The sequence below is a fragment of the Hermetia illucens genome, chromosome 4 (assembly GCF_905115235.1).
Source record: "Hermetia illucens chromosome 4, iHerIll2.2.curated.20191125, whole genome shotgun sequence".
Classification (NCBI taxonomy): domain Eukaryota; kingdom Metazoa; phylum Arthropoda; class Insecta; order Diptera; family Stratiomyidae; genus Hermetia; species Hermetia illucens.
In genome coordinates, this window is record NC_051852.1 from 32523119 (window position 1) to 32542584 (window position 19466).

Below are 19466 nucleotides of genomic sequence, written 5' to 3' on the forward strand. Positions count from 1 at the left end.
TCTTCAGCTTCACTGTCACCCAGTTCGACATTCTGGGGAAAAATAAAAAACAATATATGAAAAATTGCCCTTCCGACTAACGTCGGCCGATAGCGTTGAATTCCGTTGGGCACGTGGAAGTCCACTGGTTGCTGCGGCTTACTGCCGACCGAGTCGGCTCCAGTTACTAAGGACTCAGTCGATGTTATTTTTCTTCTTAGTCTCGAAGAGTCACGTTCGCACGTGACTGCTGCTGCGACTGAACTGATCTTGGGTCCTTCTTTTCCGTTAGGTGTTTAAACCACATATAGTGTGTACTCGATCTCAATCCAGGACGAATAGCACCTTTGCGGGAAAGCACAGCATAAAAACCGGAGGAGAAGGTTGCACACCACGCCCCTCTAGGTTTTCAATTAATTTCTCTCAACATGTCTATACCCTGCATTTTAAAAGGATAGGGGATGTTAGAAAGAAATTGTCATACAGCACTTGTGTTGGCCTTTGGACAGAATATAAAAGCAGGTAAAATTAGTATCAAAATAAAGATCTTTTCACCCAGAAATTTCACCTCATATCGAGAGTTGTCCCTTGTAAGTTTGATCCTTGCTTTGATTCCGGTGCGAACTGAATTCATGCGAGATTTTCAGAGTAAAAGCATAAAATTAAATTGGCTGTACTAATTAGTTCAACTGATCTCCAACCAACTTTTATGTAGGCATCTGTAACCAACTTTTATGGAGGTACTACGTTCGTTTCAAGCTTGTGTCCAATTCCATCTTTGATTGGACAATAAACGAAATTTGAAGATTAAATTAATGCGCGTTTATAGCTACTTTAACAATTACCATATTGCGCGGTAAGCAATCAATTTAGCAATTTCAGTTTATATACGAACGTCTGTACCTTTGGAACCACCGAGCATACATTTATTACGACATGAATGCAATTGTCCCGATTCATGCCGAATGTATTATAACCATACAACACTCCATCCAATAAAAAGATTTAGAATGGTGCCAAAAATAGAACATCCATTGTGTCTTCACAGAACGGATCGGAAAAAACCGCCCTCACGCTAAATACAGCCAAGAAACCCGGTAGATACAACAAATTACTTATTGCGGCAGACATACGCGTCCATGGTCTTTGTCCGCAGACCACGGATAATCATTGTTTGCATGCCCTGGACACTGGGGTCTTCTCCGAACCTCCATACGTAGCAGCCAATTATCCAATAGAGGTCTGATGTTACTAATTTGATAGCTTACTCGTGTAATCATGAGCTATGATATATTTGCATACAAGGAAGCTGGATGTCTGTGGACACTGATTTTGCTGTAAAAATCAAGACGGTTCTCTCGGAGCTACTGGCCAACACGGGTACGGTTAATATGCTTAAGTGATCTTGCTAAAGATGCTATTTAAGTTAATTTCACCACCCCCTGGAGAAGCTCAAATGGGAAATGCATAAGTATTCAGATCAGTTGTTTGCTGGATCAGTGTGGCGTGAAGTGCGAGGAATAGTGTTTGGCATGGTTGAATTGTGATAAGGATCGAAGTCTGCTGGACGTTTTATATCCTGTTCAGGATCGTGATCGGGATCCAAAAATTGGAGTGTGAAGTATCTAAAGAAGAGCTAAGATAAAAGGCTCCGCTGGTAGCCACTCATTCGAGAAAGTATATATTTTTACAGTGAAGTGTGAAGAGTTGATCCTTTCTCAAAATGGGGGGACTTAATGTGGACGATGTGAAAATATCCCTGCAGCGTTTCGGCTGGCCTGATTATGTTGTGTTTGTGATGATGTTAATAAGTTGTGCAATGATTGGTATATATTTTGGTTTTGTGAAAAAGAATCCAAAAAAGTGCAAGGAAGCTGAGGCTGATTATCTGGTTGGTGGTAGGAAGATGAAAGTATTCCCAGTAGCAATGTCGCTGATAGCAAGGTGAGTATTCTTTTTCAATTTATCCAAGTAACCATATCGTAATATAAAGACACAATTTACGGGATTACCAAAGCACTTGAGTATTCGCTTACCTAATAGATAGTGTTCTGACTCTGGTCCTTCGAAACAAATATCGCGGAAAGGCTCATTTTGACATTAATTGGATTTTGGAAGAATTGGATCAAAATCACAAATTTTTGTGATTTCATCGTTCAATCTTTTTTCATGTGGTGTAAAAACAGCTCCTGAGTGAGTTTAGTACAGTTACCGCTAATAATTGAAATTAATATACATAATACGAGTTCTAGCAACCTTTTCACTCGGACCTCCTTTCAAATACTTTTCTTCATTATTTCATATTGTCAGCTTTCTTGGACTTGGACGTATTATCGTTCGCCTTTCTGCTCAAACAAAGATAGCTTTCGAATGCCTGAAGTAAGGCTAATACATGTCCTGTGCTGTATTTTCCGTTGATTTTAAGGAGGATAGCGAAGTAGGCTCCAGTTCTCCATGGAAAATCTATTTAGCAAAAAAAGCAAGAACATCTTATCCTTCATGAAAAAATTAAGGTCTCATCCTTACGTTTTCTGAACGGACACCAATCTGACCTGATTAGTTTAGTTTCAGAGACCTGAGGCAGAATTTCGACCGCATCTTGCCTAGCATAACCCGAAGAGGTGCGATTGTTCTGGAATCGCTAGTTAACTTCTTTCAGTTGACACCGTGACATGCTCATTGTGGTATCCTGGTAATCCATGGCTCTCGTTGTAAAAATTGTTGTCAGATCTTTCACACAGAATATGTGCTTAGCCCCTGCTTCCACCACTTGAATGATTGCAAAGGATTGAACACTGTGAAACATTGTTCAACACAATGGACCTCGTAAGCAGAAACTAAGCTTTGGCGGACGTCGGTAGTGTATAGGTCTATGTCAATTTTTAGACTGAAGTAATGCTCCGCACATATTTGTCAAATTATTCTGCCTATTTAAGGATTAGCATCAAGCCCTTGGTTGAGTTCCTTGAAAACGAGATCGTATACTGTAAAGCGAACAATTTTACCTAAATATCATGGAAATAAACCATCCCAATACTGGATCTTTTGATCTTTGATCTTTTTGAGTGATTGATGGGGGTAAAAAAATTAAGCATAAAATGGATGTCACCTGTACCAATAACCCGCCTTTGCATCTCCACTGTTCGTATTTCCATTTCCATCGGCAGCGGAAGGACGATCCTATAGACCGCTCAGTGAGCGCGGTCTCTGTTGGCAGTTTTAAATCTAATCTAGTAACACCTTCATTGAACCGCGCTCCCGCCACGAGTAAGTGTAAGTGTGCTGGCTTCAGTACCTAAAGATGTCATTTATCTGATAGGGGATACAACGTTATACAATAAAGAATGATTTTCCAAGAATATTCTGTGATATTTAAGTCCGCATAAGTCAAGCTCCCTATGGATGACAAGCAAGGTGCTTTTTCCTTGGTGGATGGTGCTGTTAAATAATACGCTGTTGAATCAGTCTTAGATGATGATCCTAGCTACCAAGTTTTCCTCAAAATTCCGGCTATTCTGAACAAATTAGCGTCGTTATCTAAGCGTACTGTCTTTGGTTTGGTTTGGTTTGGTTGGTTGGTTTGGTTCCCTGGCGAACCCAAACCCTTTGAAAGGCACTTAGGTTCGCAATGGAACTTAAGTCAAAGCAAATGTTTAGATGAAAGCCCTTGTCATTCTCAAACACTACATAAACGTTTTTCACTTGGACAAATGATCCCTCTATGATTTGGAATGGACCGCATAAGTCAGTGCCAATATTTCTTAACACGGAATTTGATAATACTCATTCCTAGGATGCATTACCAACAAATCCTGATCAACTTCTTTACCCTCTATTGCAATATCACAATTATAACAAGCGCATACCCCATAATGGGCACTTCCTTCATATATTTGCCGGATAAGCAGATTTGGTAGGATGTATTTCACTAGGATGCTAGGATGTATCTGGCTATAAGGAATTAGTGTCTGAGCATGCCATCTTCCCACTAGCAGCGGAGTACTAAAATACTCGTTAAAACAATTGAGATTGTTCAACCAATGACACGTTTGCAGGCAGACGTACTCGGTCTATTGCAATAGCAGGACTATTTAGGGTACTGAAATTGTCGTTTTCGACCTTAGACACCTAACAATAGTGTTTATCAGCTGCCTTAATGACAATAATCGGATAATGAATCCTCACCACCATGAACATACTCCGCAATGTAGTTTCTACCGTAGCAAACGGAGCCATTAGGAGTTCTTCCTAAAAAAACACAGTTCATAATCCCTTACTTGCAATCAAACGTTGACTTTCACCCTGTCATAAATTACTGCGGAAGGTTCATAATGTCGGTAGGATTGCTACATTTGATCCGTTTTAAAATTCACATTTCGTTTAGATACCTTAAAAAGAACACAGCTTCGTAAACACCTCTTGAATGCTTTATTCTTTCTGCTGGGGCCTCTTAATTGCAATACGAAGCTTTATAATGGGGTAGTAACCATCCGATGGGAAGCTCCCATACCTCTAAAACGTCAAAGAGGGTTATATCCTTTTTCGCTTACAACAGATCTATGAAAGTATTTATATCCTTGAAACCGGTGATCCAGCTAAACAAGGGCAGACTTGTCCATCCAAAAGCATTGTTCGTAGTCGCCTGATAAAACGTCCTTGTAGCCTGCCAGGGGGAGCAAACTACATCCTAATGGTGGTTTTCAGAAAGTATTTTTTGATAGGTTAATAATAATAATAATAATCGTTGGCACAACAATCCATATTGGATCAGGGCCTTGAGGTGTGTTAGAGCACTTCATTCAAGACCGTAACGGTACACTGCAGTACACTGTAGGAGGTAATGTGGTCAGCATTGCGCTCGCCCGAGATTATTACCCTGATTTGACTCAGGTACTCATTCACAGCTGAGTCGACTGGTATCCGACGTCAAATCACGATACAAATCCCACTGCCACCAGCGAGATTTGAACCGAGACCTTCCGTACGACAACCTTGCGCTCTAACTACTCAGCTATCCGGACACGGATTGATAGGTTCCTTGGTGTTAACTTTTCACAAAATACGCATTTTGAACTGATCCTGCTGTAGAGAATTCGCCGATATTGTTTTGTTATGTCATGCTTAAATTCATGGATGCGGAATTCCCTGGGTAAGGCTTCGTAGCTTCGATCTCTTCCATCGATTCATTTGGCTCTGTCTTAAATTGTGATTCATCGTCTGTCACTTGCGCCTACAACCGCTGGCACATCAATCTCAGCTTGGTGTTAGTGCTGAGATATCTGCAATTTCAAATTTATGGCAAAAAGAGACTTGGGGTGATGCGAATATGAACAGAAATAAAACTATCCAGTAAACCAATTGACCAATGATCAATGCAGATGGGAAAAGTACGATAACCGGTCAAGCTCAAAACCTGTCTGTTTCTCCAAATCTAGAGTCACTTGGTCAAGATTCGTAATTTGGTGGAAGAACAAGGAGATCTCATCAGTGTAGTCGAAGTGCTTGAGTAAGTGTGTCATGATCCATTGAATTCCTTCATGTATTCCAAACAAACCAGCATGAAGAATGCCACTAATAGCGATACGGAATAGATCAATGACAGAATACAAGTTTGTCGCATTCGCCTTTCGGCTATGAACTTTTTCGAAATTTTATCGTGATACAGCACAGCAGTAAATGTTCTCCCAGATGCCTCGACCTACTTCGCACAAGTGCCGGACACTGTCCCAAGACGTGTATAGAGGTTTCGTTCTCCTCCTCACACAACCTGCAGGCAGTGTCCGCAGATATCCCTAGCTTCCCTAGGTGATAGTTCAGCCAACAATGACCACTGAGAATTTCCACTATGATTCGGAGGTTCTTTTTGGTGAGGTTTAAGCAATCCTTTGTGCGTATGGGTTCGTATCCCCCAATAAACACCCTGGACTGCTGCATCCCTGGTAGGCCCGCCCAGTATAGTTCCCTCAACCGTTCCTCTTCATTTCTTAGATTGATAGCCATGAAACCGTTTCCGATTCCACAGAAGGGTTCTGGCCCGTGTAAAGGTGTTCGCCCGCTGTCTTGTTGCCTTCCGACCCAGCATGGCCTGGAACCCAAAGTATCCAGACCTTGTTGGACGAGCCGAGTGTATTCAGTCTCTCAAGGCATTCCCATACAAGTTTAGAGTTCACCTGGTTGGACCTAAGTGCCTTGATCGCTGCTTGGCTATCCGTGAGAATAGCTATGTTCTGCCCCCTATAGTTCCTTTGCAGATTAAAGGAGGCACATTTGTCTATGGCGTATATTTCCGCCTGGAATATGCTAGTGTACCTGCGCATTGGCTCAAAGTACATTTTCCTTGAACGAATGACACCGGCACCCGCTCCCTCTGCTGTGAGGGATCCGTCAGTGTACCAAGTAATCAGTTGCTGGTTTAAGCCGTATGCCGCAGCCACGCTCTCCCAGTTTGCTTTGTTACTCCAACGTGTTTCAAACTTCTTATCGAAGTGAAACCTCGTTGTCATGTTATCCCTTGGTATCAGTAATTCGGGATACCGTCTAGAAAGAATATTGATCTTCCTTCGATTTAGACAGCTCCCCGCCTCACTCATACTACCGGTCATCCTGAATATTGATCTCCTTGCCTGCATCTGTATGTGCAGATGGAGAGGGGTTAATCCCAGAAGGACCTCCAGGGATGCCGTTGAGCGTGTCCTCCTTGCCCCACTGATACACACGCAAGCCAGCCTTTGAAGCTTATGTAATTCCCTGGCTTGTGTGCTGAGAGAATACTGCCTCAAAAGTGAGAGCAGTACCCCCGTAGTGAGTCTCGATGTCGTCGTCAAACAAGCAGGATTTTGACCAAAATATAGTGAACTGAACTAGTTAGCACCGTGAACTATTTGCAGTGTAGTTCAAGAATTATTCTTGCTGGAGATTTCACTCTTCCATCATCTGATCATGCATTTTCTTTTCTCCAGCATTGGTACCCTAATATCGCTTCGGTGGTAAATTTTATGTTGTTTTGTTTGTGATACTCCTCAGAACCAATCTAAGGTGAACTTTTAAACTTTTGTTTCAGAATTGAGATTTAATTTGTTTTCTCTGTGGAAATATTCAATTTTGCTACGTCCACCTTCAGAATCCAACTCCTGGTGCAAGATAGTGATTAGTGTCAGAATTGCGAATATTCGAAAGGCATGTTGAGCTTACAATCAGTCGCTTAGTGGTGACAAAGTCGATAATAAGCCTTTGATCATTGTAGCGGGAATTGTCCCCTCTATTAACTTTTCAGAATGCAACTTTTGCGATAAAGTACTCAGTTAAGTTTTTGATGTCATTAGAGAGGAGCACATTGAAAATTGTCTTAAATCTTCCAGTGTGAAGGGGCCTACGCAACCACGTTTTAAGGTTTTGCGTAAAACAAAACCTTATTAAAATCAGTTTCCTGTCCTTGCCGAAGGTGAAAATCTTCCAAAAACACTGGTACACATGTTTCATCGTGGTAGATTTTCACCCATTGAAACCACTCCCGTATTACCAATTATAACAGTAGCACGTTCCTCTCAATGTTTCCTCTAGACTTTTTCTTTCCTCTGCGAATCTTGGATAATGAAAGAAAACATGCTCCGAGTCCTCCGGAATACCGTCGCAGTTGGGTGAGCTCTCCAGTTTAAACGTAAAGAGGGATTTACTTATTGTTTATCTCATCATGAGTCTGTGAATCTATCGATCCTTTCCCACCGGTCCCTACAGTTGTTACTATTATGTCCATTATAGATATGCGTCATCTCATCAGCCAAAATATAGTTCGGCAATATTCCGGCTACCGCGTAAGTACTTCGTCTGAGATGGTTCTAAAATCACATCACAATTTTAAGGCAGTTCTTCTATGAGTTGTGCTGATGACACGCCCACGGAATACCAGGCAATCCAATATTCCTCCTTCTATGGGGAAAGAATAGCGTCTTGATATGGATTAATCGCATGCCTCGCAATACACTCCGTGATATGAAGGACTCTCTCTGAGGATGTGCTTCGTATAGTGTCCTGGTCTTTTTTTTTTTTTTTTTTTTGTTGAGGAGGTGGAAATCTTCAAAAAGACACTGGTCTGGACACACCAGCGTGTGGGATTTTTACCCACTAAAACCACCCCCGACTCCCTCCCTGCCCCGCGGAACCACCATAAGGTATTACATCACGGGGCGGAGTCAGCTCACTCTAGCTTTGTCACCTTTCTTCTATACGCGGCGCACGTGACCGCGTTTTTCTCCTCTCCTCTGCTTTTCGCAGTTTATTTTGGATAGATGCGATCATGGAGTTTACCGCATCCCAATTCTCTTGATGTGCTAGCATTTTCGGAACCAGATTTTCTGGTACCAGCACCTCCCCTAGAGTCTCCTCTAGATTCCTCCTTTCTTCCACAAATCTCGGACAGTGGAAGAATACATGCTCTGGGTCCTCTGGGACTCCATTGCAATTTGGACAATCGGGTGAGGTCTCCAATTTAAACCTGTGAAGGTATTGGAGATATCCTCCGTGCCCCGTGAGAAACTGGGTGAGATTATAATTAATCTCACCGTGTCGTCTCTCCAACCACTCCTTGATGGCAGGAATGAGCCTGTGCGTCCACCGGCCCTTTCCCGAGCGTTCCCACCGCTCTTGCCATCTATTTATGGATCTCTCCCTTTCAGTCTTCCTCGTCCGCGATGAGGAAGAGGTTGGCTTTGCATTGTATATGTTCGCCATCTCATCTGCCAAGATGTCAATCGGCATCATTCCAGAGATGACGAATGCTGCATCATCTGAGACAGTCCTGAAGGCAGAGCATACCCTCAGGGCTGTCCTCCTGTAGACTGAACTCAGTTTGGTAGCGTTCCCTGACATCCACAACGCCTCCCTCCAAACTGGGGTCGCATAGAGCATGATCGAGGTCACCACCCTGGCTATAAGCAACCTAGAGGTATGCCGTGGCCCTCCAATGTTCGGCATCATCCTTGCCAGGGCCATACTTGCAGTGGATGATTTGTCGCAAACATACCGCACATGTTGCTTATAGCTAAGCTTCCTGTCTATCACCACTCCCAAGTATTTGATGGTCGGCTTGGAAGTGACGATATGATTCCCGATTCTAATACAGGCGTAATCTCTCTTCCGGCGCTTAGTGATGAGGACCGCTTCCGTTTTTTCCTCCGCAAGTGTCAGACCAGAGCTCTTTAGCCAACTTTTAACAGCACCGATTGCCTCACTTGAGTATAACTCAGCATCTTCAAGATGCTTTGCGACAACAACCAACGCAATGTCGTCAGCGTAACCCACCACTGTGGCTTCCCCCGGAAGGGGAAGATTAAATACATCGTTGTACATGATGTTCCACAGTAGTGGGCCCAATACGGAGCCCTGCGGGACACCCGCGGAAACAACGTACTCCTGCGGTCCGTCATCGGTGTCATACCAGAGCCTCCTTTCAGTTAAATAACTATCGACGATAGCAGCGAGATAGGCGGGAATACCAACCTTCGCTAAAGATTTCCGTATTAGATTCCAATTGGCCGAATTGAATGCATTTTTCACATCCAGGGTTACTACCACGCAATATTTGCTGGTACTACCCTTTCCGTGAATTGCATCTTCGGCCAAGCCAGTAACCAATTTGATGGCATCAATGGTTGATCTGGCTTTACGGAACCCATACTGCCGATCCGAAAGGCCGCTTTGGCTCTCAACAACCGGGAGTAATCTATTGTAGATTACCCGCTCTAGCATTTTCCCCACCGTGTCCAGGAGACATATGGGTCGATATGACGACGGTTCACCTGGAGGTTTACCTGGTTTAGGCAGAAGTACCAACTTCTGCCGCTTCCATGCCATTGGAAATATCCCCTCGGACATGCACGCTTCGAACAACTCAGCGAACATGTCCGGTCTGGATTTCACGGCAAGCTTAAGGGCCTTATTCGGTACTCCGTCCAGGCCCGGCGCTTTGTTGTCTCCTATTCTACCGCAGATATCCAACAGCTCGTCTCTGGTGACTGGCGGAATTGCCGCCACATTCAGAGGTGGTTGGAATGTGTCGGTGCTCTCCTCTTGCTGGGGGAATAACCCCTGGATGATTTTTAGCAAGAGGGTGGGGCACGTGATCTGCGGAGGTGAACGGCCTCTGAATCGTCCCATCACGATTCTGTAGGCATTCCCCCACGGGTTTATGTTCGCTTCTGAGCAGAGCTCCTTAAAGCACTCCCTCTTGCTTCGCTGGATGGCGAGCTTGAGGTTTTTGCGGGCTGCCTTATAGGCGCGCTCCTTTTGTCCCTGTTCGACTCTACCTACCGCCCTCTGAGCCGCTCTTCTGGCTCGGTGGCAGGCTGATCGAAGGCCGGTCAGTTCATCATTCCACCAGTAGTTTGGTCTTCTACTGGGGAATGAACACCTTCTAGGCATGGACGCGTCACACGCTTTGGCAATGCATTGAGCCAGATGGACGGCTCTTTCCGTAGAGGTGCCTGCTTTATCAGGCTGATCTAACCACACCTCTATGAAGGTCTCCTCATCCAAAGATTTTGCAGACCAGCCTGAAATCTTTCTCGGTTTCGGGCATGATAGCTCTTTGGCCTGTTGCTCGACACATGTCTCAAAGAAGATTGCCTGGTGATCGCTGTGGGTGTAGCGTTCACTGACGCACCAGGACATACCACGCGCCAGCGAAGGGCTGACAAAGGTCAGGTCTACAACCGAGCCTGACCCCCCTTTCTGGAAGGTGTTTACAGCACCTTCGTTGGCCAGAACCATGTCCATCTGCGCAAAAGCTTCTAATAAACTGCGCCCCCTAGCATTTGATTCCCTACTACCCCACTCTAGGGCCCAAGCATTGAAATCACCAGCAATCACCTTTGGACTACGTCCCCTCGCGTCGAGAACAAGATTATCAAGCATTTGCTCGAATTCAGACAGTGTCAAACTTGGTGGGGCGTAGCAGCTGTATACATATACACCACTTATTTTCGCCCACACGAAGCCACTGCCTGCTTGACTTGCAGTACATTGTATGGCCTGTCGACCGCAAGCCCATATCACCGCTCCCCCAGTCGAATCTTTGACCCATATGCCACCGTGACGGTGTCTATACGGTTCGCTTATGATGGCGATTTCCATCTCAGATTCGAACGTGGCCTGCTCAAGTAAATCCTGAGCGACCCTGCAATGATTGAGGTTTATTTGGATAAACCTCATTTTCTCATTGCAGTGAGCGCCTTCCTAAATTCCGGACATTTACCACTTCCGGCAATATGCCGGTTATCTTGTCCCTCTTTTACTTCGCACAATAGGCATTTGGGGTCCCTATTGCACTCTCTGGCAATATGACCTTTCTCCCCACACCTTCTGCATCGATCGGATCGATCAATGCTGCTGGTGCATGCCTTCGCGAAGTGCCCAAACATAAGGCATTTAAAGCACCTCTTCAGTGAAATTTGTTCCCTTAAACGGCAAACAACCCATCCAATCCGAACCCTTCCGGCAGCCAACAACATCTGTGCCGCCTCCGCTGGTACTCGTATTGTGGCCGTTTGAGTACCACCATAGGCTTTTCGCAAGCCCACAACTGACTCCTCGGTGAGTTCTTTCAACTTGAATTGCTCCTTCAGAGCAGTACAAATTTCTTCTTTCGATGTTACCTCATCGAGATCCTTGCACTGAAGATAGATCTCATGTTTTTGGGCACGCACTGCAGCATTCTCCCCAAGTGAGTTTTTCACTTGAGTGCGAAAGTCATCAGTTTTGCCACCGCTGGATCTTTTCAGCTCGAACATGAGATCCCCTTTCTGGGTTCTTCGGATTCGGTTTACATTTCCGCTCAGATCTTTCAGGTCGGGATCCGCTTTGACCTTTTTGAGTATCTCCGCGTAGGACAGATTGCCCTTACTGGAGATAACAATTACATCTGGACGAGTTCGCACTTTTGCTTTTCGTTCCGCTTTTTTGTTGGTAACTTTAGTCCATCCATCGTTTTCGCTGGTCTTGGGCTTCGCAACGCTGGTCGAGTTTCCCAGATTCGCTGTACGGTTTCCTCCTTCTGGCCTGTTGGTGTTGGTTTTCAGGATGTCCTGTCCTCCTTTTTTTCTCTTAGGCGCCTGCTGATTATTTACAGGATCCCCCTCTTTTTCACGTACTCGCTTATTTCGCTGGAATTGGATGGTAGTACGGTTAGGCGTCACTTGGGTCGCTTGTGATACTGTTGGCACAGCGGGGTTCGGCGTGTCCTTATTATTCTTTTCCTCCTGTGATCTATTGTAGAGCACTCTAATAGCCCTCACCATATTCTTTATGGCTTGGTGCACGTTGTGCTTGTCCTTGATAAACTCGGACAGCTCAACTATTTTTGCCCCAAGCTGGGTGAAGGGTAATTCCTCCAGATCAGGACTCTGTTCCCTATGAGTCCCGGCAGGGTTACCCCTTTTACACGGTCCTTCACTTTTGGCGTTTGTTGACCTTGCCTGTACTTTGTCCTTCATCGTCTTTGGCATTGGTGGAGATCTCAAAGTTGATGAGCTTCTTTTGAATGGATCCTTATCTTGTTCCTGGAGCACCTCTTGCTGTCGCGCATCTTGAACATATGCGGTGGGTGTTGTTACAGTTTTTGTCGTCCAACGATCCATCTTCAGTTCATCCTTGGTTGTTCTTGCTACTGGTGTTCTCGACAAGGTCGTACTTCGCTTGAACACTTCCTTCTCCAGATCCAAATTACTTGTAACATTATATGCCAAGGTGGCCAAGTTGTCCACCACCGAGGCACTGCGGTCGAGGGATATCGACGACCGGGAGCCCGCTTGCTCACTCCCAAAAGCCGCCGGTACTGGGGTTCCGAGCCCCTGCACCGTAAGTATAGTGTCCTGGTCTAACCACACATCTATGAATGTTTGCTCGTCAATTGCTTTCATAGACCAATCTAACGCTCGCCTCATTCTTGGACGAGTTATCACCCGCTTTACTTCCTCTTCAGGTCAAAGACGATTGTCTGGTGATCACTGTGGGTGTGGGTGGTGTTCACTAGCGTTCTAGGGCATATCATGAGCTAGTGAAGGACTAACAATAGCCAGATGCACAACCGGCACGAACCCCTTTCCTGTAAATACTAACCTCATATATTCCTGTATGGCGTGGTGCCCGCAGGCCCACAAAGTCGCCCCACCAATAAAAGGGTTCGCTTACTATAACCACTTGGTCCTCTGATTTGGGGGTTTTTTGCGAGAGCAGATCTTCAGCGGCCCTACAGTGATTGAAGTTGATTTAGATCGACCTCATTTTCCCACTGCATTAAGCGCCTTTTTGAACTCGGGGCACTTGCTTCTGGGAATATGCCCGCTGTTTAGGAACTCCTTTTCATTACAGACATACATTTGGGATTCCTATTACATTCCCGATCGATGTAACCTGTTTCTCCACAGCATCTGCGTCGGTCAGACCGACAAACCGCACATGCGCTTAATCTTGGCAGACGTCCGTATAAGAGGCACTTGAAGCATCTTTTCAATGAGGGTTGCTCTCTAAAGCGACAGACTACCCATCAAATCAAAGGACATTCCCGGCATCCAGTAGGTGGCTCGCAGTTTCTGCTGGTAGCCGAATGGTCGCCGTTTGTGTTCCTGCATACGATTTTCTAAGGTTTACAACGAATCCATGCTGCAAGTCGTGCTCCGGAACCTGTTCGCATTTCCCCCAAGCCTTTAGGATCAGGCTCTTTCACTACCAAAACATCTTCGATTTTTCCTTCCTTTGCTTTCAATGCAAGGAAAGAGTGTCTAGCCGAAGAATCGCTTTAGGCATACTTGTAGTTCTCACTAAACCATCCGACTAGCCTCTCAATCGGCTGATGTTACTGATGTTTTTCAGGTCAATCATCAAACCTAATTTTCTACTTCGGAAGATGGCCATCCATTCAACGTTTGCTAGTACCTATTTGACCATATTGACCATATTAGTACCTGGTTGTCCATATACACTATATTTCTCACGCAAGCGCCACATTAATATACGATTCTGGAATCATTGACGAAAGTAGGTCCTGAGTGGTCTCGCATATGGTTCAGGGTCATTTATATCATCCAAATTTTTCTGCAGCCCCCTTCTGCATGCTGGGCATTTCCTCTACCTGTAGCATGCTGGTGGTCCACACCTCCTTGTCCTTTGCAAAACATACACCGTGGATCTTTGTTGTAGGCTTTGATAAGACGTTTGCCCCCGTGCTTCCAGCAACTTTACGACAAACCTTGATCACTAGTGCAAAGCAGCCGAATTTATGACATCCAAAGCATCTGCTTGCCCTTTTGAGCAGCATATAATGTAATACATCTTTATTTAACTAGTTTAAGCGCTGATTTGGCTGATAATATTAGTATGAGCTATTTTTTCTTATTCTTTAGCCTTTTCTCCTATTCACAAGCGGGGTAGGCTTGTCGTGATCGGTCACGCCACGCTTACCATCGACTTTGATGTTGAGACCAATCTTAGCGAGTGAATTTTTGTTAGCGCGAAATACATGAACCTACCATCGAAGACGTCTCTCTCGAAATTTTTCCACGATCAATATAACCCCATATCGATCGTGGATATACTCACTTCGGATGTGATGAAGGTGTGTCACGCCACTAGTTCAATGTAACATCTTCGTCTTCATTGCCGCAAGACGCCGTTCATTATCCTTTATAATCGGCCAACACTGACAACAATAAAGGGCGACAGGAGGGATGATATTGCGATAAATTTTAAATTTAAGAGATCCGTTGATCACAAAGAACGCTAAATGTGGATCTCCACTTCATCCAGGTTGCGTTAACGTGGGAAGCAATTTCATAATGCAGTTCTTCATTCACTGATAGCATTGACCCAAGATTTTTAAATCGCTCAGTTCTGGACAGGTCATTGCCATAGATAGTAATAGCGCTTGTTTTATGGGGATTGGTCGACAAAAAATCAGTTTTATTCAAACCTAATCTGACACCGTGTTGCATGATGCATTTCATTTTTGAATAAGTTGCTCGAGATCAGTTTTGCTATTAGACACCTGGAAAACATCATCTACAAGCAGTGTTTAGGTCGCTGAACATTGAATATCCCGTGTGACGGTGTCCATAACAAGAACAAAGCGGAGTGGTGAGAGGACGTTCCCTTGATGGACACCGACAGAGACACGAAACGGGTTTGTTACACCAGCCACACTTTGAGTAACCGCGCAATCGTAGTTCTGCAGTTCTTGACAAACCCTACTTGATTCACGGTTATTTTAACGATTTCGCGAGTACGGTTGTCATAGTTGATGGTATGATACAGCTACCGGATCGGATAGTAATCTGAACATTCTGTTGGGCTACCTTTCTTTAGCATCCGCGGGCCATAGATGGCGAAGGCTTACCACCTATTCACGAGTCTGCACGGGGGGATGTGCACGGGGCACTGACCCATGGGAGACAATGCCGCCAGGCTCGGCATACCCTACAATTCGCATTGCCGAAGCTGCAGAGAAGGGAGGGGAAACCCTCATGCACTTTCTTTGCGATTTTCCAGCTCTAGCTAGAGCCTGGCTACGGACACTGGGTAAACCATTCTTTGGGGACCTCAGAGATTTTTAGCTACAGGGTGCGAGAGCTGCTTTCCTTCGTGAATACTATGGGGTGGCTTTCAAGATCTGAACCGGCTGGAGTCTGCCTCCCTGCGCTCATAACAGCAGTCACGGTCTTAGAAGTTTATCGCATCAAAACGGCGCATCACAGCGCTAATTCGGCTCCTCGGAGCGGCTACTGATGCCTACCTTCTTATCTTTCTTTTTTCATATTGGAACGGTGGTACTTTCTTGCCAATCAGACGGTGTTCTCCTTTCCTCAATAACCCGATTGAAGAATTCACTGAGCCAGTCCTAGCTTTGCGATTTCTAGAGGTCAGTTGCGATATCGGCATTTTAATTTAATTCGTTTTATTATTTGCTCGACTTCAGGCTCAATGGCTCTTATGAATTTTTGTTTCGCACCACTAAGGCTAAATTACACTTAGAATGTAGGTGACGTATTCTCCTGCCAGATGATCCAATCCAAGTTCTTGCATTCCACTGTCAAATCATGCCTTCGAGCTCCTACCTTAGCTAACTAATCCTGCATATATTCTTAATGTCTGTTTATATATTCTGTCACCAAACCTGTCTGCCGTTTGATACAGCTCACACTATTGCTCTTCAGCTTTCGATCGGTCTCCACTTTTTTTAGGAATTTTTATTCATTATTTTTCCCGCCAATGCCGATTCAGTTTTCGATAACTGGATTACCTATCGATACTGGAGATAACATTGGTATGTTCTCAGTTTTTGTAGATACTTTCGTCTGCTCATTTTTGTGCATAACGTGCCTTTCTTTTCGACAGTTTGTTGGTATCGCAAGGAGGCATTGGATTTATCGTTATTTGTCTTAATCCGTTTCTCTTCTATATTTCCCACTTGTTGCTTAGGCATTTCGCCCCCCAAATGCCTTAATGCAGAATTTTTTTTTTCCTATCCTACTGTATAGTCCCTCTATGAAGTCCCACAGTTCATTGATCTTCTCGCAATGGGGGAAAACACTGCTCCTGTCCTGGCCCTCATTTCATTCCATCTCTCACTAAATGCGTTCGTCGGGACTATTTATGCTTTTTGACTCTCACAGCAAAGTTTGTCAAAAGGAGGGGACAACTTACACCATTCTATAAGGCACGACTAGTGACAATCTTTACAACGTCACAATTGCTGAACGGCGCTAATAACTCAAATGAGTCAAGCATTTAGAAATTTTTTTTCTAGACCTTGATTGTTCCTTCATTCAGCTTCATCTTTCCATTCAAAGCTGTTTGGTTCGTAGAATCCACGTTGTTTTTTTTACAGATCTTTGCTTTTTCATTAAATACAGCTCGTTCATATCTAGGCTGCATGATACTGAATTATTTAGGAAGATATATTCGTTAATGCATCCGTTTCGATTCTAGCTTCATATCCGGCATTACTCTTCTCGGAACACCAACGGAAATTTATTTGTACGGCACCCAGTATATGTTTATCGTTTTTGGGGTGATCATGATGGGGGTTATAATGATGTACGTTTACCTGCCAGTCTTCCACGATTTAAAACTTACATCAACCTATCAGGTAAAGTATATTTCCAAAAAGATAGCTTCCCAAAGCTTATCAATTTTTTCAATAGTATTTAGAAACCCGATTCGACAAGAGGATGCGATTGTTTGGTTCAATTCTATTCACACTAGGCACGGTGTGTATCCTTTATAAATTCCTGCTGATGTTTGCATAAAATTGAATAATTTTTCAGCTCGTTTGGTTACCAATTGTGATCTATGTTCCTGCGCTTGCCTTCAATCAAGTCACTGGAGTCAATGTTCATCTTATTACTCCCATAGTTTGCCTTGTTTGCATCTTCTATACGTGTGTGGTAAGTCAGATAATTTTTCAGGATAAAAGTTCTGAATCTCTCGAAAAAAGATGGATAACAAATAATCCTTTCGTCATTTTCAAAGGGTGGTCTCAAAGCAGTCGTGTGGACCGATGTTGTTCAGACCTTAATTATGTTTGGCGCAATGATCCTTATCATTGTTAAAGGTACCTTGGATGTTGGTGGAATAGGAAATGTGTGGAGTCGAGCATGGGACAGTGGTAGAATTGAAGCTCCAGAGTAAGTAAAATAAACAGATTCTTCAGGAAAATTATATTCAAGGATATTTTTTTATTGCAGCCTAGCCTTTGACTTAAAATCCAGGCACACAGTATGGTCAGTCACCTTGGGAGCTTCCGCACAATGGCTCAAAAGCAATGCAGTAAGTCAAAATATGATCCAGAGGTATTTGTCACTCCCTACAATACGTAGTGCAAGAAGGTGAGTTTGGATGCAGTCGGTTATTGCTGAATGATTATTCCTGTTTTTATCAATTGCAGAGCTCTTTGGTTCTTCATCGTTGGAGTTTTGCTGATGGTCGCTACTTGCTCTTACTGCGGGTTATTGATTTATGCCACATATTTTGATTGCGATCCCTTAGTTACTAAGGTATTAAGTCTAGTATTTGGTTCGTTGTTAGTGGATTATAATTTCTTTTTTAAATTTTCTACGAAACAACAGCTTGCCAGTGCCAAAGACCAGCTATTGCCTCTACTAGTTACCCAAAGTTTAGGCGACTACCCAGGTTTACCAGGACTCTTCGTCGCAGGAGTGTTTAGTGCAGCACTGAGTTCATTATCTACAGGGCTGAATTCAATGTCCGCTGTTGTTCTGGAAGATTTCTTCAAGAGTTTCTGCAAACATCCTTTGAGTCAACGTCAAACTGCCTTCATCATGAGAGCAGTTGTAGTCGTCTTTGGAGCAATATGCGTCTGCCTAGTTTTCGTTGTGGAAAAACTAGGAACCGTATTGCAATTATCGATCAGTCTAAGTGCAGTATCTAATGGGCCTTTGTTAGGAATATTTACAATGGGAGTGATGGTACCATGGGTAGAAGGAAAGGTATGGAATCATAGATAATGAAAATCTAAATATAATTTTATAAGTAATTTAATTTAGGGCGCGATGATCGGAGGTGCTACAGGATTAGCAATAGCAGCGTGGATATGTGCAAAGGCTCAGGCCGCAATTGCGATCGGCGAACTTGCATTCCAACCCAAACCTATCTCAACAACTGGATGCAGCTACACTTTCATGCCTACAAACCCGATGAGTATGCTAGCGATCAATGTCACTGAACCTCCAATTTTAGAGCCAGAGTTGTAAGTTTCACTAAATCCTCTTCAAAAATGTCCTCCTATTTAATTACAAATGTTTCCAGCGATTCATCTGAATTTAAGTTTTACCACATTTCCTACCTGTGGTACACATTATTTGGTTGCCTGATAACGATTGCAGTTTCCCTGATTGCGTCATATTTCATTGGACCAAATAAACCAAGTGAAATGAATCAGGATCTTTTTGCACCGTTTGTGCGAAGCATTATTCGAAGAACGAACGATCATGTTTCCAATGAGGGTCACTTTAAGCCGATCGAGAGAGAAAAGGACATGTTTTCGAATACAATAGGTTTAAAGGTTCTCAATGATAGGATAGAGTGTGAAGCATGACTAAGAACAACTTAAGTTAATGTTACGTTATTTATGTTAGATTGTAAGATATACTTAAGATAAATCTAATTGAACTACTTTGAATAAATTTACAAATCTGAAACCTGTGTATGACAGAGTGTAGAACTTAAGAAAAATAAAGAAGTCACCCGCTGAGAGAGGGAAACGAGAACGAATTGAGGGGTAGATGAACTGCATACTCAGAGGCGTACGGCTGGACGAGGTCCTGGTATTTTTGGACTTACCTATACAAAATCGAGAAATCAGGGCCTCCCGACTATATATTTATTAAAAAGGGTTGTTCACGTTGCAATAGTTCTGGTTGAAGTTGGTTGTACTATCCTCACCTATTCGAGGTGTTGGCCAAGTATTTCGAAATACTTTA

At 43.8% G+C, this 19466-nt stretch overlaps 1 protein-coding gene across 1 annotated transcript; it reads left to right on the forward strand.

Annotated features, from left to right (window-relative positions):
• Window positions 1–1316: 1316 nt before the first annotated feature.
• On the forward strand, window positions 1317–19184 carry LOC119655063 (sodium-coupled monocarboxylate transporter 1-like). The gene is made up of 10 exons (XM_038060756.1): window positions 1317–1923; window positions 16954–17113; window positions 17169–17234; window positions 17292–17411; window positions 17497–17651; window positions 17712–17852; window positions 17912–18020; window positions 18093–18473; window positions 18531–18733; window positions 18793–19184. The coding sequence occupies exons 1-10, from the start codon at window positions 1703–1705 to the stop codon at window positions 19079–19081; spliced, it is 1845 nt and encodes a 614-aa protein (XP_037916684.1). The 5' UTR covers window positions 1317–1702; the 3' UTR covers window positions 19082–19184.
• The last annotated feature ends 282 nt before the right edge of the window (window positions 19185–19466 follow it).

Coding starts and splice junctions, on each gene's coding strand:
- LOC119655063 (XM_038060756.1), top strand. CDS start 1,703: ATGGGGGGACTTAATGTGGACGATGTGAAAATATCCCTGCAGCGTTTC. Junction 1,924..16,953: donor GCAATGTCGCTGATAGCAAG/GTGAGTATTCTT, acceptor TTTCGATTCTAG/CTTCATATCCGGCATTACTC. Junction 18,021..18,092: donor GCGATCCCTTAGTTACTAAG/GTATTAAGTCTA, acceptor ACGAAACAACAG/CTTGCCAGTGCCAAAGACCA.